Source organism: Dendrobates tinctorius, unplaced genomic scaffold, assembly GCF_039654945.1.
Source record: "Dendrobates tinctorius isolate UK_male_01 unplaced genomic scaffold, ASM3965494v1 ptg000015l, whole genome shotgun sequence".
NCBI lineage: Eukaryota > Metazoa > Chordata > Amphibia > Anura > Dendrobatidae > Dendrobates > Dendrobates tinctorius.
Genome location: NW_027361683.1, coordinates 53,711,815 through 53,739,298, shown reverse-complemented (window position 1 = coordinate 53,739,298; position 27,484 = coordinate 53,711,815). Strand labels below are relative to the sequence as shown.

Genomic DNA, 27,484 nt, shown 5'->3' with positions numbered 1-27,484 from the left:
CTGTACTCGGGATCAAACAATATATAGGGGGAAGTCAGCATACTTAATTCTGCTCAATTTTAAGTGATACAATTAATATAGTTATCAATAATATTATAATTATATATTGATTTTAATATTGAGTAGAATTCATTTCGTCCTATTGGTTTGGCCCTCCACAACAGTCACAGTCTCTCATGTGGCCTCTCTGGAAAACGAATTGCCCACCCCTGGTTCAAGCTAATGAAAGAAGAGTTGCTAAAATGTAATGTTCTTAGTAGTTCTGCTGTAAAAGACAAGTTGGGGCCAGTACTATGAGTAATCATTCACAATTGTGTATTTGGTTAGTATTTGTAAACCAGAGCCAACAGAAGACCCTACAAACATAAAAGAAATCTTGACATAGTCAGGCTCGGACTGGCCCATAGGGTAACAGGGGAATTCCCCGGTGGGCCCCTGTGAGAAGATCTGAGCCCCCAACCCCACTGTATGGGCAGTACTTGGCATAATTCACTTGATTAACTCTGTACAGACAAAAGCAGCATCTCATCATTCATTAACCAAACTTTCCAGTTTATTATTATATAGAGCTATAGGTAAATTTGTGAATGAGGGTAGTGTAATATTTATGCAGGTGAAAAGTAGGCCCCCAAAGTCAATGTTACTAGTGGGCCCTTCGTACCCCAGTCCGACACTGATTATAGTTATCTCTTCTGTTCTTCAGGCTCACTCCTGGGTTTGTCTTACAAATAATAAAGTCAAATTTTTATGTCAGTGAATCTGTCACTAGAATGGATTCCTTGAAATTATAGACGATATATAAGGTGGTATTGCAACTGCTGACTGACAGCCATTTTTTTTATTGGGGGGGCACACGACAGCACTTGCAGCATGCACTAGTTTCCTCGGGAAATCAGATGAGACTCACCCATTCAAGTCTGTCTGCTTGAAAAAAAAAAATTGTATGCTATACAGGGACGGTATGGAATCTGATATTTACAAATCTATTGCAATTCTGTAACATAGGAATCTGTAAATGATTAATAGCTACGGATTGTATAAGGACAGAACACGAATGACCCTGAGGAAAAAAAAAACTGAACGATTTTTTATATGTTCGTGTGAACCTACCCTTAGGCTATGTGCCCACTTAAGCAGAATTTTCCTGAGAAAAACTGGACTCCTTCTCAGGAAATCCGCATTTTTCGCGTTCTTTCCGGAACTTCCTAATACAATGAACATAGTGGGAAATCTGCAGATGTTCTGCAAAATTAATGAACATGCTGTGTTTTTTTCCGCGATGCACTTTTGCCGAAAAAAACCGCATCATGTGCACAAAAATTGCGGAATTCATTCTAATAGGATGTTTAATGCATGTGTTTAAGAGTTTTTGCTGGGGGAAACGCAAAAAAAAGCAAAACATCCTGAACGTGTGCACACAGCCTAACAGATAGCATGGTGGATGTTACCAAACAAAACCCACACGTTGCAAGGAGATATTCTACAGACTAAATTGATCAGCACTGTGAATTTGACATCTGCAGCCTGTTAGTCTAAGGTGCAGATCTCACCATTTGCAAAGAAAAAGTGAAATCTGTGGTAAAGCCACAGCAAAATGTGCAACATGGATTTTGTTGTTGATTTACTGTAGATTTTCTGGTGTGACAATCGTGTTACGTGTTACAGAACCACTCAGCACCCAGAATATGTTGTGCAGTTATATGTATGTATAATAGGTTCTATGTGAGATGCATGTCCCTAATGCATCAGCCCACAGGCTGCGCCCTGGGCAGAGGGGACACGATATTCTCCTTTTGTCCCCCCTTCCCCCCACCTTTGTAATTCCCACAGTAAACATCGGCAGGCTCTGGCCACCTGCGGCTTTTGTAATGCATGTCTAGCCTGCCGCTTTTCTATTGGCCGGCCCTCTGTATCTGTGTGATATATTCTGTGTCCTGTGAGTAAAGTGTTGTCAGACTGGAAATACGTGGAGAAGCAGTGATCTTTTATATGCGCCCATGTAACCAAGGAATTCCATCCAGCGTCATTCATTCAGACTCCAGCCAATGCAGAGCGGACCTCCGAAAACACGGGGTGGTACTGAAAGAGGTACCCCAGCTTGGGTAGACCCCGTTACAAATACCCTGATGGTTTGTGCCCGACGACAGATTTCCTCTTTTCTGATTAAAAAAAAACATTAGTCAAAATTATGTTTAAACAGAACATTTTTATTTTGAGTCAATGGTGTATAAAAACACGTTAAGTGTAATTTTGATTAATGAATCAATATATAACTGGAGATCAGCCCACATAGGCTCTTTAGAAAACAATACCACAATTTATGTTCAGTGCTTGTTACCTCCTTCACAATGAGGTATAGGAATGGTTATCAGGCATGAATGGTAGTAATAATTGCTATAAACTCTGAACTACAGGTTTTAAATCCAAATTAATCGAACAGGTACAGCAGACCAGGAACTTTATACTTATATTTATTACATAAATCTCTCAAAAAAAACAAACAAAAAAAAAAGAGTTACTGGTACCCAGTATATGAATGACAGGACTATTGTGTCAAGTAATTGCGCATAGAGATGTCACAACATATGGTAAACCTCAAGTAGGGGTAGTAGATGTGAAATGGCAGATGCATACTGGCATTGATAATACAATACAAACCCGATTCCTGAGAAAAAAAATTGTATTATTTCAGCTGTTTAGATACACTTTGAGGACTGTCTGGACAAGCACTAACATCTCAAAGGGATAAAATAAGCATTATGTTTACGCCAAATCTCCGGTATGGCTGAAGCAAGGCAATTCATTTAAGTCATTATTAACATCAGAACTAATGTGATTACCAATTAATGTGGAGTCTAGTCCACAGTCTGGCAAATTCTCAAGGAAATAGTAACATGTGAACAGATTGCAATGATTGCAAGGGGATCATGTCCCTTTGTAATTCTTAGGCCACGTGCACACGTTGCGGAGTTCGTTGTGGAAATTTCTGCGTGGTTTCTGCCTCTCAGGCAGAAAACGCAGTTGAAGTTCCACGCGGTTTTGTAAGCTAAATATATATTATTTAAAAAAAAAAAAAAAATTGTGATGTCATTTCCTTGTTCAACCTCTTCTTTTTCCGTCTCCATTGAGGACCACAATATATTATTACATACAATGTTCAAATATAATGTTTACACACAGAAAACAAATATAAGTGAATGAAATATATATATATATATATATATATATATATATATATATATATATATAACCAAGCCCGAGGTTTGGTAATGAACAGGTGTCAGCCAGATACCCTCATTAATAAAACGGTACATAAAGAAACACAATACATGGAGAGGCGTATATAAGACAGCTATCCATTACTAATCCTATAGTTACATGATAAAGACACAGAGAATAAATTCCTTTATTTCATATAATCACATGGACTTATTGAATCTTAATTTACCATACTTACTGAACGCCCAATCCCTCCGCCCTCGTGTCCTGCTACAAAAAAAAAAACAACAAACCAACATATAATACTCCCTGTCCGCCACAGTCCATTTACTGTCGGGAGATATGACTGCTCTACCTGGCCTCCGGAGATACACTGCGGGAGAGATTACCTCCTGTCAGTGTATCACTGAGCCACTGAGAGTTCACCAGAGTTCATCAGCTCCATTGCTCTCACAGCACTACTGCTGAGTGAGAACTTTCCCATGCAGCGGTGCCATGAGTGGGAGCACCGGAGCTGATAAGCTGCTGTACTCCGATGAACTCTCATGGCGGCTCAGTGATACACTTATAGGAGGTGATCACTCCCCCAAGTGTATCGCTGGCGGCCCGGTAGAGTGGTAACATCTCCCGATGTGACTGTTCTACATATGAGATCGCTGTGGGATGCTCGGATTGTCTGGACTACGGTGGACAGGTGAGTATATGTTGGTTAATTATTTTACATTGTATCTAGGAGACAAGGGCATTGGGTATTTGGTGTGAGGAGAGTATAATGGGTTTTTATTTATGTGACTATGTATGTAATTTTACATGTTTTTTTTAAACTGTGAGCACAGACGCCGGCAGATGAGACTATTCTCCCATCAGCGGCACCTGCTGTCACTGCTATCAGCGACAGCATACATAGCCCGATGTGAGCAGTAGTCTCATAGGCCCACGCCTGCTTTTTTACCACAGGTCCCGCTGTGGGTCACAGTCAGCTGTGGAATCACGCTGACATCTGCCAACATGATCCCACAGCGCTGTGACAGACAGTACCATTACTGCACACAGCCATAGACACCCGCCCACACACTCTTCTTCCTTCTGACAATTTCCTTTTCTGCAGCGTTTTTGGCAGCAAATCCGCAAACCTTTTTACACTTGTGCTTTTGCGGTGGATTTGACTGACTCAATGGGTGCAGAAACATTTCAGATCCGCAAAGAGAATTGACATGCTGTGGAAAATAAAACACTGCAAATAAGGACAAAAATTTCCACAGCATGTGCACAACAGGAATGCCATTGATTAACATTGCTTAAGTAATCACTTTTTGAAGCATTTCTGCACGGAAAAAACGCTGTGGAAATGCAACAAATCCGCAATGTGTGCATATAGCCTTATAACTAAAGAAGTGCCCGAGTCAGATATGTACATGGACAAATTGCCAAATCGCCAGTGAGATTGCTGTGTGTGATGGGGATAAGCGACCGCCCCAGCCCCCCCACGCCGGGTATCGCTGATAGTGCACTATCGTCCTGGGCAGTTTTATGATCGCTGGTCTCCTGCTGGCCAGTGCGCATCGCGACGCTGGTTTCCAATGTAAACAGCGGGTATCCAAGAGCCGCGCGGCTCTTAGATACCCGATATTTACATTGGAAACCAGCTTGCTTGCTGGTCCTGATCGCTGGAGGGGCTGTCTAACGATGTTCTAACGATCCCATCCATGTCAGATCGTTGGTGGGATTGCTGGGACATCGTTATGTGTAACGGGGCCTTTACTTTCAGCAAGATACCTTTTAGATCAAGCAACTGTCAGACGATGAGACAAGCCATAAATAACAGAGTAAATTGATGAGACTAGGAAGTATGCATGCTGCTTTTTTCTACTCCTTTAAGAATTTTTCTACATGACTTTCCAAACGCAGAAGCAATGTTTGGCACCACAATTAAAAAATCCTTGCAAGTCCATAGACAAAGGCTTGGAATACTGCTGTTGTAACCCATTCAGTGCGGAGGGGAAACAGGATTGGGCTGAGGCTGTTATAAGACTGAACATAACAAGGGTGATACACTGGAGTGCTTGGTATTAGGCTTTTTCATAATGACGTGTGCTGACAATCTCTCCCAGGGTAAGAGTCTGTTACAAGAGAGTAAAACACCGCTGTTAGTACAGTTCTATAATGCGATCAGTCATGAATAGAGATGAGCGAATTGGTTTGGATTTTGTCACCGAATCTGATTTTGACATTCATGCCATATTCAATCACTATTCGTGCCGAATGTATGTCTTATGATCAGTTCTGAACATATTGGGTAATTTCTACTCTCATTGACTCTAATGACGTTTGGCTGTGTTTGATGAATATTGCAAAAACAATATTCGATGCCGATCGTATTTGGAACCGAATCCAAACAGATTCGCTCATCTCTAGTCATGAAGAATTGCAATGTACATCATTCGTAGATGTAAGGCCATATTTTAGCATTGGTAGAATTACCTGTCTCACATTCTGACATACAGAATATTGTTATTTTTGTCAAACCAATTTCCCCATAGAAGTTTATAGGGAAATTCCTGTACTTGTGGGTAAACCTACCTATGCAGAACAGATCCTGTTCACATCATGTTTTGAGTCTACATTTGGAGTATATACACTGAAAAAAGCTCAATATACTGATAGGGCTCTACTTACTCAATGGACTACAAGAGTGTGCTCTGTCAGGGTGCTATGTGTCAGTGTACCTTTTTTTTTTTTAACAGCATAGGAAAAAGCAACAGAGTTCCACCATAAAAAGAATATTATGAAAGGAATGCATTGGAAAAGGTTCCTGATTTATGTGCTGATGGAAGGCTCAGATGCAATGTGCACTGAGATGAACCTGCACTCTGCTGTACAGTCCAGTGTAATCTGAACCATGAAACTTCTCTGTAATTCAATAGAGGGCGCTCAATGCTACCTCCTCACAAGGCAGACATAAGTGTGCATTCTGCCCAACAAGGGTTAAGCATTACAGAGTGGTTTGCACAAGATAGCTGGGTAAACACGTGAGGAATTGTTTCAGACACATGGAAATGAAAGCAACCTTCATTCAAGGTTAAGGACAGCAGTCATGTGCTGAAAGGTAAAGTTCTGCTGAAAACGGACACTGCCTTCCAGCAAATTAATGTTCCTCCCTATTCTCTGCGTAGATCCAGTTTATCCTAGGCTCATTGAATGTGCCGCCATCCTACTGGTGGAGATCTAAAGGATCTCTAAAGTCTATCACCTAACAACATTACTTTCATCATCTTTTGCAAAATATTGTTTCTAAATTTGACAACCAATAAGATTATATAAACCGGTGAGAATTGGGCTTTTCTTCCTGGGAACACTCAGAATCAGCCTATAAAGTGCTGATGCCCAGGTCGCTCAGGTGGACTCAGGGCGTAGTGCATTATGCCTCTACAGATACAGTGCATATGCAACACACTTGGTAATAGAATCCATATCACACCAAGATAGGACAGTGTTTAAATCAGTGGCAGACATACCACATGTGCACCAGGGCCTGGAGGTGGATGGGGCTAACAATGAGGGCAATGTGGACTGTTTCTCCAGCCCTGGGGGGGCCCCTAGCCAGACTGCCCTCATGTGCGGCGGGCTGAGAGTGATCTCTGTGGCAGCGGAGCAGAGCTGCAAGGATCCGTCCTGCTTCCTGCCCGCACTTCCTGTCACAGTTGCGCGGCTGGATGTCGTCATCATTCAGAGCGTGGCTGTGCTAGAGAGAGGAAGCTGCCGGCGACTGTGATGCTGTGGGAAAAGTGCCGAGAGGTGAGCAGTGCTTTGTGTGTGTAGAGGAGAGTGGTGCTGTGTGTGTGCTGCAGCTACCAGGTAGTGTGCAGGAAGGGGAGTGATGCTCCAAGTCTGTGTGTGGAGGTGATTGGTGTTGTGTGTGTAGGTGGAGGAGAGGGCAATGATGGAGGTGGCTGAATGGGTAATGATGGAGGGGATGGAAAAAGCAGTGATGGATGATGACAGTGGTGGGGGAGAACAATGATTGGGGTGTTGGAGAGGGAAATAATGAAGGTGGTGTTGGAGAGGGAAATAATGGAGGTGGTGTTGGAGAGGATAATAATGGAGGTGGTGTTGGAGAGGACAATAATGGAGGTGGTGTTGGAGAGGACAATAATGGAGGTGGTGTTGGAGAGGACAATAATGGAGGTGGTGTTAGAGAGGACAATAATGGAGGTGGTGGTGGAGAGGGCAATGATGGGAGTGGTGGGGAGAAGAATGGGGTGTTGGAGATTGCAATGATGGAGGTGGTGGGGAAGAACAATGATTGGGGTGGTGGAGAGGACAATGATGGAGGCGATGGATAGGACAATAATGGGGGTGGTGGCAAGGACAATGATGGATGTGGGGGATTCGGATGGGAGTAAGGGGGACTTATAATGGACTTATGAACAGGAGGAGGGGGAGAAGGACATAAGCTATCAATGCAAAATGAATTGGGTAGTGGAGGAGGGTGCTACGCCCCTGATAGCGTCCGCCCCCATCTCACAATTCATTGCGATGCTATCGGGGACTTAAAATTTATTGGAGAGAGGAGGTGATAAGGTGAATAGGACATTTTATAATGAACTGAAAGGTGGGGAAAGACTGTCAGGGACTTGTAATAAATTGGAAGGTGGATGTATGCTTAGTACCTGATAATGTCTTCTACCACCCCCAAATTCATTATGATGCTATAGAGGGCTTATAATGAATGGGGGGGGGGAGAAACACGGGACAGAAACTAAGGTTATGTGTACACGTTCAAGATTTGCAGGAGAAAATTCTGCTGCATATCCTAATGTGTTGGCAGGAAGGACGCTGCGCCAAATACATTTATTTTTATAGTTTATATTTATAGTTTTTGCCATGCTTACGCATTTTACACCACTCATTAGTATGGGTGAAATATGCTGCAAGAATTGACATTATGCAGATTTGAATTTGCTGCAAATCTGCAAGGAAAAAATAAAAAACGTGTCCATGAGACTTCAAGGATCTCATTCACTTTTCCTGTACTGTAAAATCTTGCATATTTTCCATGTGCATATAGCCTTACAGGTAATTGGGGAGAGTCACAGATTGAATAATTTATATTATTGGGTGGCAGAGATCATAGTTAATGGGGGGCACAGCGCTGCTTATCACTTTATATTTTTAATGGTGGGGAACATATCTGTACACAATGTATGTGACCTTGCTATTTTCAGGGCTGCGATGATCATTGTGACAAGACGAGTCGTGGCTGGGAGATGTTGACTTGAAGGTTTGACCAGATGGACGAGGAACAGGAGAAAGCGGCTCTAATCAGACGAGACTTCAGCGGTAAGTGCCTGGATGTAGATATTATTCTGTATCTGTTATGTGTGACTTGGAGTAATAATGTTATCTGTAATATCCCTTATTCTACATTCTCATATGTGTGAAATGTCATTGTGCTTCCTGATTTTTTTTTATTGGTTGGCACACAGACTGAGTTTTATAGGTCCATTGACACATACATGAAAATCACGGATTTGAGAATGTTTTGTTCTGATCCGATTTTGAGGATCAGCACAGTACATGCTCAATGTGCCTGTAAAAGCACACAGCACACCGACACTGCACATGGATACAGGAATGTAGCCTTATTATTTATAGCACAGTCCCTTTGTTTATAGTGTACTCAATTATGTATAGTGCTGTCCCTTAGTATATAGTGTACTCAATTATGTATAGCATGGTACCTTTGTATATAGTGTACTCACTTATGTATAGTGCTGTCCTCAGTTATAGTTTCCTCTTTTATTATATGTAACACTGACCCTTATTACGTACCATCCTCTCCATTTATATATGGTGCTGTCCCTTATTATATAGCTACCTCTGCTGTACAGCACTGTCTCTTCCATAGTGCATTCTTGTTAGTCACAGCACCCTTTTTTATTACATAATCACCTCTTAGATATAAAATGACTGCTGATGGAGCAGCCAGTGACCAGACTACCAGTCCATAAGCTCCTGCATCAGAAAAGAAGCTTTCCTGTGGTACATCAGCCGTCATTACATTATATATCTAACAAGAGATATAATAAAAACAGGGCTCTATATAATCCGATTTGTAAGGGATGGAGCTGTACATAACAAGAGAGGGCACTGTGTAATGAGATGGCAATATACATAATAAAGGAGACAATGTAAGATATATACATGTATGTATGTATGTATGTGATATAGATTATTCATCTATGTAGCTTTGTAACCATAAAACGAGGGCCCCCCCCCAAGCTGTTAGTGTCCGCCACTGTTTTAAAGAAATGCAAACCTCTTGAGAAAATGTGTGGACACTCACAGTAACAAACATTTGAGCTCCATGAATTTCTTACACCCACACTTAAGTCATGTTAGAAGCCCAGTCCTTACAGGATTCCATTAGTGATGAGCAAGCCTGCTGATAATATGTTCGAGTCCCTGCAGCTGTATGACTAATGGCTGTTAGACTACTGCAAGATATGCAGGGATTGCCTGTTTGTTAGGGAATCCCACATCTGTTGCGGCTGTATAATAGCCGCAAAACATGCAGAGACTTGAACATATTACCCGAGTGCGCCCAAAATTCTCAGAGAACACCCGAGCATGTTTGTCCATCACTAGATCCCATATAATGTGCTCTTTTCTCCTATCGACACATTTGTTTTTCTTCTGGTTATTATAGTTTACTGACCCTCCCCTCCAAAAAAAGGCACCTAGTCATTTACTGTTGTCTCAGATAGGCATATACCATGATCATTATGATATCTCATGTACCTATTTAAATATTGTATTTTACTTGTTTGATAGATTTATTTATTTTTTTTTTTTACAAATTATGAAAAAAGACTGTAAAACAAAATTGGGACTCTAAAATGCTGGAAAAAGTGTAATGTCTGTATATTTCATAAATATCATGTATGCACTTACCAATAAAAGCTTGTTGCCATTGACTTCTCTTAGGAGTATGGTCTCCTTCCCGTCCCATTTCTGCATATGCTTTAGCTTCCCATCCTCCAAGGTTACCAAGGACTGAAAAGACAATGTTTACATATAAGATGAAGGGTATTGCCACTGCCATGCACTTTGCTGGGCTAAAACTTCCTGTATGTCTGAATTTTGTATAGGTGAATATATACTGCTCAAAGAAATAAAGGGAACACAAACAGTGTTCCCTTTATTTTTTAAGCCGAATATAATACAAGACAATACCCTGAAAAGAAAAAAAAAAAAAAAAAAGTCCCAGTAAGCCCACTTCAGAGGATCCCAAAACAAAACAGTTTGTAGAGTTCAACGGTATTTAACATCCAGATACATCTGAGAGCCAACGGGCAAATATTTCCACCCACCACATAACAGATGCCTGCAAAATAGTTTCCGTTCTAAACCTCAGGAAAACCCAGCTACTTCTTTCCAGAGCCTGAGATGTCACTATATATTTATATATATACACACACACACTACATACATACACACACTAGATGTGTGCCCGATGCTACACAGCTGGCAGGAAAGACTGTGTTTTTGTCACGCCGCGCTCACCGGGAGGCGGGACTTGGTCCCAATGTAATTTCTTCTGGAGCCGCACTCGCTCCGGGGGTCCCGTCGGGTGCGCACTTCTCGTATCCTGGCTCCCACCTACTCCATGTCATGTATGCGCTTGTGCGCTCCTGTCAGTTCAGTTTCCAGGTCCGTCCTCTCTATGGTAAAGGAGGACTTGACCCGGAAGCTTTAGTGGTCATGTGCTATATTAGGCTACCTTCCCCTATGGGAGGTGCCTGATTATTGTTGTGCTTCCAGGCTGGGTCTGCTGTGTCCCTGCCTGGCTGTGCGCTGTATTCAGGTCCTGTACTCTGTCTTGTACTCTATTGTGCCTCCTGGCACACACTCTGATCCTGTACTCTGTCTTTTACCCAGTCGTGCCTCCTGGAACACGCTCTGATCCTGTGCTCAGTCTTATGCTCAGTTACACCTCCTGGCACACCTGCTGCCTAACTCAGTACTCAGACATGCTCCTTTGCACGCGTCCTGCTTTGCTCACTCCCGGACGTGCTAGTCGTTGCACGCCATACGTGCTCACGTGTACCCATTTTGCACTATCCTGTATCTAGCGCACTCCCGTGTACTCACCGGGTTTTCCCTAGTACCCTGTACCTTCTTTGACACACCACTCGTGTCTCCTGTGAGCCGGCCGCCTGGTGCCAGCTGTCATGGTACCTCATCCCCTGGGGGCTCCTGACACTCTCTGTATAGGGGGTGGTCCTCACTAGGCCAGCTCGCCCTGGGAGGGTTGGTGCCACGACCCAGAGGGTCCACTCCAGGAGTCGTCACAGTTTTGCGGCCTCACCCAATCTCCAGCCCAGGCCTCAAGCCGTGGTCTTTCCTGCTGGCTGTGACTGCATGGAGGTGGGTGGGCAGGCAGCGGCAGGATCCGGCGTGTGTAGTCAGGCAGTGGGGCCTGGCGGGGGTCCGGCGGCGGCATCACTCATTACCCCCCCCTCATTACACCCCTCTCATAGCCTCATGATCGCAGCTGCGTCCTGGATCCGAGCGGCATCACTTGGGTGTTCCAAAATGGCGGACATCCAGATGGAAGTGGATGACAGACAATTTAAGGCAAATATATATATTTATTTATCCTGGCAGAAATCCGTCCATAACCTGGTCTGGTGTAGTGGCACACACTTAATCTTATGCTTGTAGCTGATAGATATCTATCTATTTTCCAAAGAAATGAGTATTGCTGGAAATACAGATTACAGGAGCACATACTTATATAATACTATCTGCTCATATTGAGGGACTATTTTTACAGCGATTTTCTAACATAAACCTACATGGCAATTCACTTGTTTTGCAAACATGAGCAATTGGGAGTGCAGATACAATACATCAATATCCTCAGCCGGCCTCCCCAATGCTGTCAACTGATTGTAGACACCATTGATGGAAAATCCCAAAAGTGTCTATTCTGCTTATGCCACCAGGCAGAGGAGCTGGGCAGAATTCTTTCCCCAGTACCTGTTCTGAACCAAATCAGCACCAATGACACTTAACAGAGTTTTACAGTACATTTTTATATTAAAAATAGGTCCATGGGTATATTGACAAAAAGGAACACACAGTATCCTCACTTACCAGATACCCATTATTCTGCAGCACTGCTGCCTGTGTGCTTCCTTTGGCTTCCTCCTCCAGTGGGGGAAGCAATATGACATTCAGCCAATCAGGGGCCGCTGACTGTCTGCAGCCTGCACATTCTAATCTCTCTTTTGGCACGGACTGAATGAAAAGGCTGAATGAGACTGAAACCAGGAAAACGTCGGGAGACACAGGCAGCAGAATATCAGTGGTTCAAGGTGAGTACTTGTTCTTTAAAAAAAAAAAAAAAATTTGTACTGAGCATCTCCATAAATTGAATAACAGGACCTACATTAAACATGGTCCGTTCTGATGATTAGGTTACTAGCAAGAATTATTTACATTATTAGATTGTATTCTTTTTTACAGTTTATCCAATGATAACACTCTGCATTTCCTTTCCTCATTAGGGTATGTATTTATACAGCAGATTTCCCACCCAAATGTTAGAACTTCATCAACACCAATATAAATGGACCCATCCCATGGATCTAAAATCTGTAGCATGTTACTTTATGCTGCAAATAGTAAAATGTGTGTCAAATCTCTGGATACCATAAATCAAGTCATAGGCTAAAAAAGCACGATGTTAAGAATGCAGAATAGGGCCCAGTGAGCCGTGCTTCCCAAATGGTAAGGTGGCCTCAATGATGAAGTGCCGCTCAGCCTGGTGGGGCGCAGCTGAGGAGGCAGTCTGTACAGGTAATCTTATATTGATTCCTGCTGCTTCACAGATCTGATTCTGCAGCATAGGTAAAGTCTTCTGTAAAATGCTAAAAATAGATACACATGCAATTTTGGAATTGACTTTATCCACTTTTGTGGTCGGCTGCAGACGTACTTTTGCAGGTAAGGCCCAGATGCCAACATGTGAGCCAAAAATAACTAGGTCTCACCTTAACCTTCCGATCATCCGCTGTGGTCTCATCAAATTCTTCATTCAGTTTAAACTTGACCTCAGTGTTCTTGAAAGTGCTCTGTGTGTGCAGCACAATGACGTCCCCATCGTAGCTGATGATTGTAGTGGGTTTGGTAACATTTGCAATTTGTCGAGTGGCAAAGCCAACACCTTTTAAAATGAGACACAAAATTAAATAAATAAATGTGTATGTACAAAAGCACAAAGCTTAAGGAATGATAATGTGTTCAAGATAAAGAGACTGTTAATTTACTATTTTACTAAAGCATGGCTCAAAATTACAATATGTAGACATAAGAAGGGAAACATGAAAAATATCATCTTCCCCGTGGCTGTAAACATAACACATCTATACACCTGCACTTTTAATTCTAGCTTTCATAATGCTTCAGACTTTACACAACCTTCACACCAAGGTCAGTCAGTGAGGGGAACGTTGGCCATTTAGATAGTGCGTGTGATTCTTCTGGCAAGCCTGTGTTGTACGCTCTTGGCGAGGAGATAGGTCAAATGAAAGTCTTAAATCCAGATTGTTCACATAGAGTCCTGATATTAGTTACAATATTAGTAGGTAAACTATTTAGATTGACGAGGGAAATGTCTTTATATCCACTGACCAATTTCTGCAGCTAATAGTCATAATCTTTGTTTGTGTAGTACTCTATAATGTGGTGCCATGCAATCTTCTAGTGTGCCAGCTGTGCAGTGGGTGAGAGTCAAGCCATTCATTTTTTGTGCCGTCTCTGAAACAGTCACCCTTATGCCCACATAGCTTGTGTGCATTAGTACGGCTCTCCCTCCCTCCTCAAACTTCTGGACAGACACTAACAATGGAACAATTGTCAACCGACACTGAAGAAAAGCCAAGACTTGGTAGTACATACAGTGGGGCAAAAAAGTATTTAGTCAGTCAGCAATAGTGCAAGTTCCACCACTTAAAAAGATGAGAGGCGTCTGTAATTTACATCATAGGTAGACCTCAACTATGGGAGACAAACTGAGAAAAAAAAAATCCAGAAAATCACCTTGTCTGTTTTTTTTTTCATTTTATTTGCATATTATGGTGGAAAATAAGTATTTGGTCAGAAACAAAATTTCATCTCAATACTTTGTGATATATCCTTTGTTGGCAATCACAGAGGTCAAATGTTTTCTGTAAGTCTTCACAAGGTTGCCACACACTGTTGTTGGTATGTTGGCCCATTCCTCCATGCAGATCTCCTCTAGAGCAGTGATGTTTTTGGCTTTTCGCTTGGCAACACGGACTTTCAACTCCCTCCAAAGGTTTTCTATAGGGTTGAGATCTGGAGACTGGCTAGGCCACTCCAGGACCTTGAAATGCTTCTTACGAAGCCACTCCTTCGTTGCCCTGGCGGTGTGCTTTGGATCATTGTCATGTTGAAAGACCCAGCCACGTTTCATCTTCAATGCCCTTGCTGATGGAAGGAGGTTTGCACTCAAAATCTCACGATACATGGCCCCATTCATTCTTTCATGTACCCGGATCAGTCGTCCTGGCCCCTTTGCAGAGAAACAGCCCCAAAGCATGATGTTTCCACCACCATGCTTTACAGTAGGTATGGTGTTTGATGGATGCAACTCAGTATTCTTTTTCCTCCAAACACGACAAGTTGTGTTTCTACCAAACAGTTCCAGTTTGGTTTCATCAGACCATAGGACATTCTCCCAAAACTCCTCTGGATCATCCAAATGCTCTCTAGCAAACTTCAGACGGGCCCGGACATGTACAGGCTTAAGCAGTGGGACACGTCTGGCACTGCAGGATCTGAGTCCATGGTGGCGTAGTGTGTTACTTATGGTAGGCCTTGTTACATTGGTCCCAGCTCTCTGCAGTTCATTCACTAGGTCCCCCCGCGTGGTTCTGGGATTTTTGCTCACCGTTCTTGTGATCATTCTGACCCCACGGGGTGGGATTTTGCGTGGAGCACCAGATCGAGGGAGATTATCGGTGGTCTTGTATGTCTTCCATTTTCTAATTATTGCTCCCACAGTTGATTTCTTCACTCCAAGCTGGTTGGCTATTGCAGATTCAGTCTTCCCAGCCTGGTGCAGGGCTACAATTTTGTTTCTGGTGTCCTTTGACAGCTCTTTGGTCTTCACCATAGTGGAGTTTGGAGTCAGACTGTTTGAGGGTGTGCACAGGTGTCTTTTTATACTAATAACAAGTTTAAACAGGTGCCATTACTACAGGTAATGAGTGGAGGAAAGAGGAGACTCTTAAAGAAGAAGTTACAGGTCTGTGAGAGCCAGAAATCTTGATTGCTTGTTTCTGACCAAATACTTATTTTCCACCATAATATGCAAATAAAATGAAAAAAAAACAGACAATGTGATTTTCTGGATTTTTTTTTCTCAGTTTGTCTCCCATAGTTGAGGTCTACCTATGATGTAAATTACAGACGCCTCTCATCTTTTTAAGTGGTGGAACGTGCACTATTGCTGACTGACTAAATACTTTTTTGCCCCACTGTACATTAATATGCCTTCTCTCCGCAGGAGTTCCATGTGTTAATATAAGCTTATTTATCCGATCATACAAAAATGCATAAAGATCTTGGACAATAATCTCCTGTAGATAGTTGCTAGATTAATATTACTTTGTCACATATAGGGGTGACATTTGGGCATTTTACATCTGTAACAAGACTAAAATCAAGCCACTTGGGACAAGTTTATGACTTAGACTTGAACAAGGACTCTGACTGTAGACCCACCAGCTTAGTTTTACTAAATAACCACAAAAACACTTGTTTATGGCAAAAATTTGTAATGAAACAGAACTTTACACCTCCTAATATATGAATGAAGCAAAAGAATGCCTGTCTGACCATTGTACAGCTGACTGTCGTCCGCCTGACCTACACATGTGGTCAAGATTGTTGGTACCCCTCGTTAAATGACAGAAAAACCCACAATGTTCACAGAACTAACTTGAATCTGACAAAAGTAATGAATCAAAAATCTATGAAAATGAACAAAAGAAAGTCATACATTGCTGTCAGCCATGCTTCCACAGAATTTTTAAAAAGGTAAAACTCATGAAATAGGCCTGGACAGAAATGATGGTACCCCTGAAAGTAATGTGGCAAAAGGGACATGTTAAATCAAGGTGTGTCCACTAATTGGCATCACAGGTGTCTAGAATCTTGGAATCAGTGAGTGGGTCTGTATAGAGGACTACACATCATGTCACCACACTGCACAGTGAGTATCACACTCAACATGGACCAGAGGAAGTGAAGGAAAGAATTGTCTCAGGAGATTAGAAAGAAAATTATAGACAAACATGTTAAAGGTAACAGTTATAAGACCATCCCCAAGCAGCTTGATGTTCCTGTGACTACAGTTGCACATATTATTCAGAAATTTAAGCTCCATGGGACTGTAGCCAACCTCCCTGGATGTGGATGAAGGAGGAAAATTGATGACAAATCAAAGAGACGGATAATACGAATGGTAACAAAAGAGCCCAGAAAAACTTCTAAACAGATTAAAGGTGAACTTCAAGCTCAAGGAACATCAGTGTCAGATCGCACCATCCATCGTTGTATGAAGCAAAGTGTACTTCATGGGAGACAACCAAGGAGGACACTGTTGAGAGAAAAAAAAAAAAAAAAAGCCAGACTGGAATTTGCCATTTGCTAAACTGCATGTTGACAAGCCAGGGTGTTTAGATTCTGTGAAGGATATAATAAAATCTCAAGACTATCAAGGGATTCTAGACAGAAATGTGCTGCCCAGTGTCAGGAAGCTTGATCTCAGTCACAGGTCATGGGTCTTGCAACAGGATAATGAACTAAAACACACAGCTAAAAACACCCAAGAATGGCTAAGAGGAAAACATTGGACTATTCTGAAGCTGCTTTCATGAGACAACTGGAGCAATTTTCTCGTGAGGAGTGGGCCAAAATACCTATTGAGAGCTGCAGAAGTAACATTGGCAGTTACAGGAATCGTTTGATTGCAGTGATTGCCTCAAAAGGTTGTGCAACAAAATATTAAGTTAAGGGTAGCATCATTTCTGTCCAGGCCTATTTCATGAGTTTTATTTTTTTAAAAATCCTGTGGAAGCATGGTTGAAAAGCAATGTCTGACTTTCATTTGTTCATTTTCATAGATTTTTTATATATTATTACGTTTGCCAGATTCAAGTTATTTCTGCCACAATTGTGGGTTTTTCTGTCATTAAACGAGGGGTACCAACAATTTTGACCATGTGTATATGGCATAACCTATGTCTACCAATGGTCATATGCCATACTGGACCATGTCCCTTTTGAAAATGTAGGGTGGCAATACTGTAGAAGCCCTTGGGAGGGAAAGGGAGGGAAAAGTGGAAAGACAAAGTGAACCTGGCTTACCTATCCATACTAGGCCATAGCATACACCTTAACACTGGTCATATTACATACCATAGGTTTTTCCCTAATGTAAACTAAACAGTAGAAACCCCCCCCCCCCCCCAACATCCTGGAGGCAGTGGCTGGATAGCCAGAAGTATTTGCTCCCTTAGGAATGCCATCTGGCCACTGTTTTATCTCGCTGAAGACCAACCCCTTCCTACTACACATCAGGATACTCCCCCATGGTTAGTTCCCATTAGATCAAAGTCATTCAGTTTTAACCATTTCCTGACTGCCCACGGTAGATAAACATCGGCGCTTGCTGGGCTCTGTGCAGCGCCCACGTTTATGAACAGTGGGTGGCCTCACAGCACTCAGGACCCCCAGGGACCTGCAAGCACTTTGATTCTTGTGCAGAGCGGCTGCTCTGACAAGTGACATCATCGGGACCTGATTAGATCAGGTCCCAATGATGTTAACCCTTTGCTATCTTCTAGATGCTGCGATCATGGCATTTAGAAGATATCAGGAGGAGACCCCTGCTAAACTCACCTCTCAGACGCCCCCCGTGATGAGATCTGATCACATCACGGGGATCCCGCGTTGTCCCGGCAGTCGGAGGTCACGTGATGACCTCCAGGTCTGCCAGCTATGGTGGCTTGTTAGACTCAGCCAGCAGCCATCTAACAAGCGATGTACCTGAGCAACACTGACAGGTCTCATACAATGCAATCATGTGTATTGCACTGTATAAGACCATTAATCAGACAAGTAAAAATTGAAGTCCCATACTGGGACTAAGTAAAAAAGAAAAGAAAAAAGTTTTAAAACTATAAAAAAATATATACACACTGTATATATATATATATATACAAAAAAGTACACATATTTGGTATCGCCGTATCCAGAACAGACAACCTATAAAACGGTCACACTTGTTAACGCCTTCAGTGCACACCGTAAAAAAAACAAAAAAAAGGAGCAAAACCTTTGCTTTTTCATCATGTCGCCAAACAAAAAGTAGAATAAAACGAGATCAAAAAGTCAAATCAAAATAAAAATGGTAGCAATGAAAATGTCATCTTGTCCCACAAAAAAAAACAAGCTGCCATACAGCTCCAACAGTGGAAAAATAAAATAGTTATATCTCTCAGAATAAAGCAATGAAAAACAATTATTTTTTCTATAAAATAGTTTTTATTATGAAAAAGTGGCGAGACAAAAAAATAAATAAATGTGGTATTGCTGTAATCGTACTGACCCGAAGAATAAAGCTGCCTTATCAATTTTACCACATGTGGAAAGGTATAAAAAAAAAAAAAAAAAAAAAATAATCCTGAATTCCTGGTGTTTGATCATTCTGTCTCCCAAAATCAGACTAGAAAGCGAACAAAAAAATGTCATGTGCCCAAAAATGGTACCAATAAAAACATCAGCTTGACCCGCAAAAACAAGACCTCGCATGACTGTTGGCCGAAATATGGAAAAATGATAGCTCTCAAAATAAAAAGCGTCTTTTGGTGTGTGACAGCAGCTAAACATAAAAACCCGATGTAAATCTGGTATCGCTGTAATTGCACTGACCTTAAGAATAAAGTCACCTAATCACTTATATTGCACGAGGAATGGTGTAGAAAATAAATAAAACCAATACTTCACATGCTGTGGATTTTTTCATTCTGCCTTCCAAAGATCACAGTAAGGTTCAGAGCACATTTATCCTGCGCACTGCGCTGGACACTCACTTCGGGGTTTCTGTGTAAATCTCTGAAATACATGATTCAGACGGAACTCCCGGCGGAATATTCCCTATAATGAGGCAAATGGAGACACTGTGGATGCCATAAGACCTGTGATCCAGTGGTGTCTGTCTTTTTAGTCATACATAAAAGCGCAGTCAGCCAGTTTTGCATAGTGAATGCATCCCTTGGGAGTTTCATCTAAATGTCACTCAGATTTAGATGAAAACCTCAAAGTAAGTGCTGAGCATAGAGAACTGGATAACTGTGATCCCAAATGTTATGTAAAATGTTCCCAATAAAAGCTTCGACTCAATCCACAAAAGCAGCAAGTCCTCACTCAGATCCGTTATCTGCTAACAGAAATATAGGGGGCTTTCACGTTACTGCTAGTACAAAGGCTCTGGAAAAGCATTATGGCTACTCACCCACCTAAAAGAAATTCTGCGCTTCCAAACTCAAACGCCCCCCTCCCTTCTGAGCCCAACAGTGGACCTAAACCAAATACAGTGGTGGCCAAAAGTATTGGCACCCCTGCAATTCTGTCAGATAATACTCATTTTCTTCCTGAAAGTGATTGCAATCACAAATTCTTTGGTATTATCTTCATTTAATTTGCTTGCAATGAAAAAACACAAAAGAGAATGAAGCAAAAATCAAATCATTGAACATTTCACACAAAACTCCAAAAATGGGCCAGACAAAAGTATTGGCACCCTCAGCCTAATACTTGGTTGCACAACCTTTAGCCAAAATAACTGCCAACCGCTTCCGGTAACCATCAATGAGTTTCTTACAATGCTCTGCTGGAATTTTAAACTATTCTTCTTCGGCAAACTGCTCCAGGTCCCTGATATTTGAAGGATGCCTTCTCCAAACTGCCATTTTTAGATCTCTCCACAGGTGTTCTATGGGATTCAGGTCTGGACTCATTGCTGGCCACCTTAGAAGTCTCCAGTGCTTTCTCTCAAACCATTTTCTAGTGCTTTTTGAAGTGTGTTTTGGATCATTGTCCTGCTGGAAGACCCATGACCTCTGAGGGAGACCCAGCTTTCTCACACTGGGCCCTACATTATGCTGCAAAATTTGTTGGTAGTCTTCAGACTTCATAATGCCATGCACACGGTCAAGCAGTCCAGTGCCAGAGGCAGCAAAGCAACCCCAAAACATCAGGGAACCTCCGCCATGCTTGACTGTAGGGACCGTGTTCTTTTCTTTGAATGTCTGTTTTTTTTCCTGTAAACTCTATGCTGATGCCTTTTCCCAAAAAGCTCTACTTTTGTCTCATCTGACTAGAGAACATTCTTCCAAAACGTTTTAGGCTCTCAGGCAAGTTTTGGCAAACTCCAGCCTGGCTTTTTTATGTCTCGGGGTAAGAAGTGGGGTCTTCCTGGGTATCCTACCATACAGTCCCTTTTCATTCAGATGCCAACAGATAGTAAGGGTTCACACTGTTGTACCCTCGGACTGCAGGGCAGCTTGAACTTGTTTGGATGTTAGTCGAGGTTCTTTATCCACCATCCGCACAATCTTGCATTGAAATCTCTCGTCAATTTTTCTTTTCCATCCACATCTAGGGAGGTTAGCCACAGTGCCATGGGCTTTAAACTTCTTGATGACACTGCGCACGGTAGACACAGGAACATTCAGGTCTTTGGAGATGGACTTGTAGCCTTGAGATTGCTCATGCTTCCTCACAATTTGGTTTCTCAAGTCCTCAGACAGTTCTTTGGTCTTCTTTCTTTTCTCCATGCTCAATGTGGTACACACAAGGACACAGGACAGAGGTTGAGTCAACTTTAATCCATGTCAACTGGCTGCAAGTGTGATTTAGTTATTGCCAACACCTGTTAGGTGCAACAGGTAAGTTACAGGTGCTGTTAATTACACAAATTAGAGAAGCATCACATGATTTTTCAAACAGTGCCAATACTTTTGTCAACCCCCTTTTTTATGTTTGGTGTGGAATTATATCCAATTTGGCTTTAGGACAATTCTTTTTTTGTTTTTTCATTGAAGACAAAATAAATGTAGATAATACCAAAAAATTTGTGCTTGCAATCATTTTCAGGAAGAAAATGAGTATTATTTGACAGAATTGCAGGGGTGCCAATACTTTTGGCCACCACTGTATATCATCCACATGTTTGGCATTTCTGTAGTGATGAGAGCCCACCTAATTTATGGGTGCATGTATCCAGAAGCACGGGCTGGGCATAACATACTGGACACTGCTACTGGTTACTACAGCAGCAGTTTGCAGATTCTGCTTGTCTGGCATTTAGGGGCTCTGTATATAGAGTCCGGAAACTAATTTGTTCTCCAAGAGTTAAATAGTGCTCCGTCCTTCCCAAGTCTCGCTGTTTGGCTAATCAGCACCGTACAGCCACATATGGGGTATTGCCAAATTCAGAAGAAATTGTGTAACACATTTTGGCACCATTTTTACCCATTTTCCAGTGTGAAAATGTAAAATCTGGGGCTCAAACAATTTTTGTGATAAAAATGGCGTCACTTATGGGGGTTTCTGCTGTTCTGGCACCTCAGGGGCTCTGCCAATGTGACATGGCACCCTCAAACCAATAGAGCAAAATCTGCACTGTAATATGGCGCTCCTTCCCTTTTGAGCTTTGCACTGTGCCTCAAAAGTAGTTTTCGACCAATTATGAGGTATTGATTTACTCAGGAGAAATTGCATAACAAATTGTACTGTTCGTTTTCTCCTATTACCCCTTTTGAAGATTGCAAACTTGGGGTCAGAACAACATTTTAGTGGAAACAAAAAAAATAGTAATATTTAATTTACGCAGCCTAGTTTTATACAAGCTTGTGAATCGCCTGAGGTTTAAACATACTCACTAGATCAATTCCTTGAGAGGTATAGTTTACAAAATGGGATCACCTTGTGGGGGTTTCTGCTGTTTTGGCATGTCAGGGGCACATCAAATGTGACATGGTGTCCGCAACCTATCACAGCCAAAATAGCCCTCATTCTCTTTCCAGCCTTACCTTGCACCCAAGCAGTCGTTTTTCGACAAGTATGGGGTAACATACTTCAGAAAAATTGCACAACAAATTTTGGCATCCTTTTTTCCTGTTACCATTGTGAAAATTTTCAAAAAATGGGGCTGAAATAATATTTGTTGGGAAAATGTGTTTTTTGATTTTCACAGCTCAACGTTATAAAATTCTGTCAAGCCCTTGAGGTTTCAAGGTGCTCACCACACATCTAGATAAAGTCCTTGAGGGGCCTAGTTTCCAAAATAGGGTTATTTGTGTGAGGTTTCTACTGTTTAGGCACATCAGGGGCTCTCCAAACATGACATGGTTTCGGCTATTGATTCAAGCCAATTTTGTATTCCAAAAGTCAATTGTTGTGCCTTCCCTTCCGAGCCCTGCTGTGCGCTCAAACAGTAGATTTCCCCCACATATGGGGTATCACCATGCTCATGAGACATTGCACAACAAAATGTATGGTCCATTTTCTCCTGTTACCCTTGCAAAACTAAAAAAAAAAAAAAAAATTAGGTCTAAAGGAAAATTTTTGTGACAGTAAATGTTTATTTTTTCCTTCCACATTCCAAAAATTCCTGTGAAGAACCTCAAGGGTTAATAGACTTTTTGAATGTGGTTTTGAGTATCTTCACGGGTTTTTAGAGTGTTGTCATTTTTGTGCATTTTCTGTCATATAGATCCCTCAAAGTCACTTCAAGTGTGAGGTAGTTCCTAAAAAAATGGTTTTGCAAATTTTGTTGTAAAAATGAGAAATTGCCGGTCAACTTTTAACCCTTTCAACTTCCTACCAAAAAAAATTATATGTTTTGAAAATTGTGCTGATGTAAAGTAAACGTGTGGGAAATGTTATTTATTAACTATTTTGTGCGATATGACACTCTGATTTAATGGCATAAAAATTAAAAGTTTGAAATTTGCTATATTTTCAAGGTTTTCGTCAATTTTCCTTTTTTTTCCAGAATCATTGGGATCCGTTGAAGCGTTCCAGAGTTATTACCTCATAAAGTGACACTGGTCAGAATTGAATAAAATTGGCACAGTCACAAAGGCAAAAACAGGCTCTGGTGTGAAAGGGTTAAACCTAAAAAAACAGATCAGTTCATAGACTTCATGATAAATAACACCAATAGGTTCATCATAACAGTCTAATGTTCTTTACTTTCTTTAAACTGGCAATAAACAGCCCAACAGTAATAGATGAGGCAAGAAGGTGGCATATGGGGTAATATTAGTAGGGTTGATATCACCTTTGTATTGTAAGGGGACATCAAGCCCGGCTTAGTAATGGAGAGCGTCAATAAGATACCTATCCATTACTAATCCTATAGTTGTGAAAGGGTTAAATAAACACACAGCCAAAATAAAGTATTTTAATGAAATAAAACACTAAGCACAGTTTCCCCTTCTTTACTGTACTCCTAATTCCTGAGACACGCTCGATCACCTGTAAAAAAAAATAAAATAAACCAACGGTATACACCCTGTTCCGATGTAATCCATTTAATAACGAGTGTCCCACGATGATCACCCCTGATGTGACAGCTCTATAGATGTGACTGCTCTACAGGGCCTCCAGTGACACACACGGGAGATAATGGCCCCTGCAGTGTTATCACTGAGGGTTCACTGGAGTTCATGCTCTCACTTTATGGCATTGCTGCGTGAAAATTTTCCCACACAGCAGTGATGCAAGTGACAGCATGAACTCCATTGACCTCTGACGGCGGAGTGATACACTGCAGGAGGATACCTGCCATCATTGTATCACCGGAGGCCCCTGGAGAGCTGTGCCCATGGGAGATAGTCGTGGGACACTCATTATTAAATGGATTACATCAGAACAGGGAGTATACTATTGGTTTATTTATTTTTTACAGGTGATCGGGGGTGTCGGTGATTAGCTGTATGCTGAGTATGTACTGTATGTGTGTTGGTTTTTCTACACCTGAATAAAGTAGCCGGATGATGGGACTACTACTGTCCCATCAATGGCTAGCTGTCACTGTATCAGGCAAAGACAGATGGGACTAGTAGTCCCATCGGACGATGCCTGCCTACATATAGACCCACACACAGCCATGCAGATGTCCACACAAACAGTCTCCACTCACACACTCTTCCTCCTCCCGATCTGCAGCGTTTCTCACACACAATGGCAGATCTTTTTACAGTACACTTGCGGTTTTGCATGACTCAATGTAAGCAATGGGTGCAGTAACGCTGCAGATCCGCAAAAAGAATTAACATGCTGTGGAAAATAAAACACGGCAAATCCGCACGCGTATTTTTCCGCAGCCTGTGCACAACAAATCTCCATTTCCCATTGGCTAACATTGGTGGTGTACTACACTGCGGATTTGATGCAATTCCGTGCGTCCAAAAATGCTGCAGAAAATCCGCAACGTGTGCACATAGCCTTAAAGTTCCCATATGTGTGCTTTTATGATCATTTCTAAACCATCCATGTCTGGTAGATACTCAGGCAGCTGTCCTATTCTGGTCATGTTCTTAGCACGACACTTACGGTATGTGCACACGCTGCGGATTTGTACCGGATCTGCGGAACCGCAGGTAAAATGACCTGCGGTTTTACCTGCGGATTGGCCTGCGGTTTTCCCCCTCTACAATGGAGATGGTAAACCGCAGCAGAATCCGCAGAAAAGAAGTGACATGTCATTTCTTTCTGCGGATTCAAAACCGCAGCTTTTCCGCAGTTAAAAATCTGCAGCATGTGTACAGCAGATTGCAAATCACATAGATTTACATGCTACTGTACACTGTCTACAGAACTACTGCAGCGGATCCGCAGCAAAAACCGCAGCATGTGCACATAGCCTTAATGGTCCTGTAAATTTAAGAACATACACCAGATAAAAAGGTTCACGGCCCCTCTTCCCAGTGAACTTTGTCTGGTATAGCAGCTCAGATGCAAGGGATGGAGCTTCAACAGCAGACAGGTCTAATAGACAAACCTGGAGCTGTTTTGGGGGAAAGGTAGACCTTTTAAATTGTATCTGGTCTGGTCCAACCAGGAGTAGAGGTAAGGAAGCGTTCTCAGTCATGCCCCGTGCCATCTGACGTCAATACTAATAAATATATTCTGCTCTTCTCTGGATCTCTGCTTCATGTTGGTTTATGGCCAGTAAGTGATCTGTTTGGGGCAGGATGACCAGGGCTATAAAAATGGACTATTAGATTTTGGAGCATTTCTATAAAAATAATCACAAAGGCTCCTTGATTGGAGTAACGGGTGTAGGATCCAACTTTTTTTGCCTACTACTGTCTATGTGTATAATAATCCTACGCTGCCCATATCCCATCAGTGGAGGGTACTTCTTGGTTGTGTTTTCCTTATAAATATTACCATATGCCTCCAGGAATGTCCATGTTTGCTATTGTAAAGCAAATAGACTTCACATAGTGAGAGAAGAGGGCGGACATATATATGTATATACACGGAAACCACTTTAATGTGTCCTCAGATGTAAGCCTTAGGTCACAGTAATGTAATGGCAGCTCGCTGAAGCATGAAAAGCAAGCTGCCTGCCAGGGGTCACTGCTTATTACATATGGATCGAACGTGCTGAACGGTAATGAGCTGATACGTGCCTTACTGACATCACAGACATTACAATTGAATTCAATGAAGCTTTATTGGCAGGACCAAAAAAACATTAGTTTTGCCAAAGCTTGTGTCCAGTAGGGAATAGGGAGTAGGGACTGTGGGGAATAATGGGTGGGGACTGAAGGAACGATGGATGGGGTACACTTCTCAGATAAGCCTTTAGAAATGGCCAACTAGAAAGGGACCATCCTTATCATATATGTACCCTCATATAGAGCTGTACTGGTACAGTGTGCCAGATATGCAGCTCTAAAAGCAAGATGGTTTAGCTGTTTTCTAACGTCATCACAGATCCACACCATCACTAATGGGGTCTGCATCATGCCCATCATTATTATTGGCTGATGTAGGTGTCTGGCAGGTGGGGAAGAGCGTGGAGTACCCTTATCACTGCACCAGATAGCATGCATCGGGGGCACCTTCTTTATCATACAGCTGTACAATGTGTAGTGCTATGTGCCCCCTCTAGGCTGGAGGGCTACATAGAGACCCCAACTCTGCATATCATCCTCTTTTCATCATTACCTCCCCTTACACTTTGTCCCCCTGCCCACCCTGCCTCACAACACCCTGCCTCACCCCCTCACCAGCACCCTACCTCACCCCCTCTCAGCACCCTGCCTCACCAGCACCTTGCACACCCTGCCTCACCCCCTCACAGCCCCCTCCCCGGGCAGACACTGCTGCCTCTCCTGCAGTGGCCCTTTCCCCATCCCCCTGTGAGAGCCTGGTGTCAGAACACAGCCACCATCTGCAGTGCTGCAGTCCCTCGCCATGGTGCAGCCATCGTTGCATCATTCATGTGCCAGTCAGACATCTCTGCCACAATTACAAACACATATACATATATAATCACATCCATCCATCTCTATATACTGCACCATATCTGTATGCATTGCTATGTAGCGTGCCTTAATACTTGCGTTAACAGATATCTTTTTCTATTACTCACCAAGCCCTTTCATGTAGTCATCGAAATTCTTGCTCTCCACCAGCAGCCAGGTCCCTACGAATTTGTCCACCATGGTGCCTGATCGCGTCTGAGAGCCGCAGATTATTCCCTCACAGCGGCTCCGTGCTATATATAGCTTGGAGAGTGGTCACGTGCTCCGGACAGCCCTCCTATAGCATCAGGAGAGAGGTCACGGGCGGCGGCGGTCGGTGCACCGGGGCTTCTCAGCGGGTGAGCCCGGCATCACTCGGCTGGCGATGGGCACCTGTGGAACATACACAGAGCTGAGCCTACTGATGTGTGCTGCGGATAGATGGATTTTTTTTTTAATTAAATACATTTTTACTTAATTTTTTTTCTGTTGTATTATTCTTCATTTTATCAATGGAACAAGTAACAACAGAACCAGGCACAGGGCATCATTCAACATAAGTCTGTCTAAGGGGGTCCCCAGGCATGTAACTTCGAAGATATATTCCCAGACTA

The 27,484-nt window shown here is 42.3% G+C and overlaps 1 protein-coding gene across 1 annotated transcript; it reads right to left on the bottom strand.

Annotated features, from left to right (window-relative positions):
• Positions 1 to 2,186: 2,186 nt before the first annotated feature.
• Positions 2,187 to 27,241, bottom strand: FABP3 (fatty acid binding protein 3). Its single transcript, XM_073564294.1, has 4 exons — positions 26,999 to 27,241; positions 13,281 to 13,453; positions 10,174 to 10,275; positions 2,187 to 5,339 (listed from the first exon to the last, which is right to left on the bottom strand). The coding sequence occupies exons 1-4, from the start codon at positions 27,069 to 27,071 to the stop codon at positions 5,289 to 5,291; spliced, it is 399 nt and encodes a 132-aa protein (XP_073420395.1). The 5' UTR covers positions 27,072 to 27,241; the 3' UTR covers positions 2,187 to 5,288.
• Positions 27,242 to 27,484: the final 243 nt, after the last annotated feature.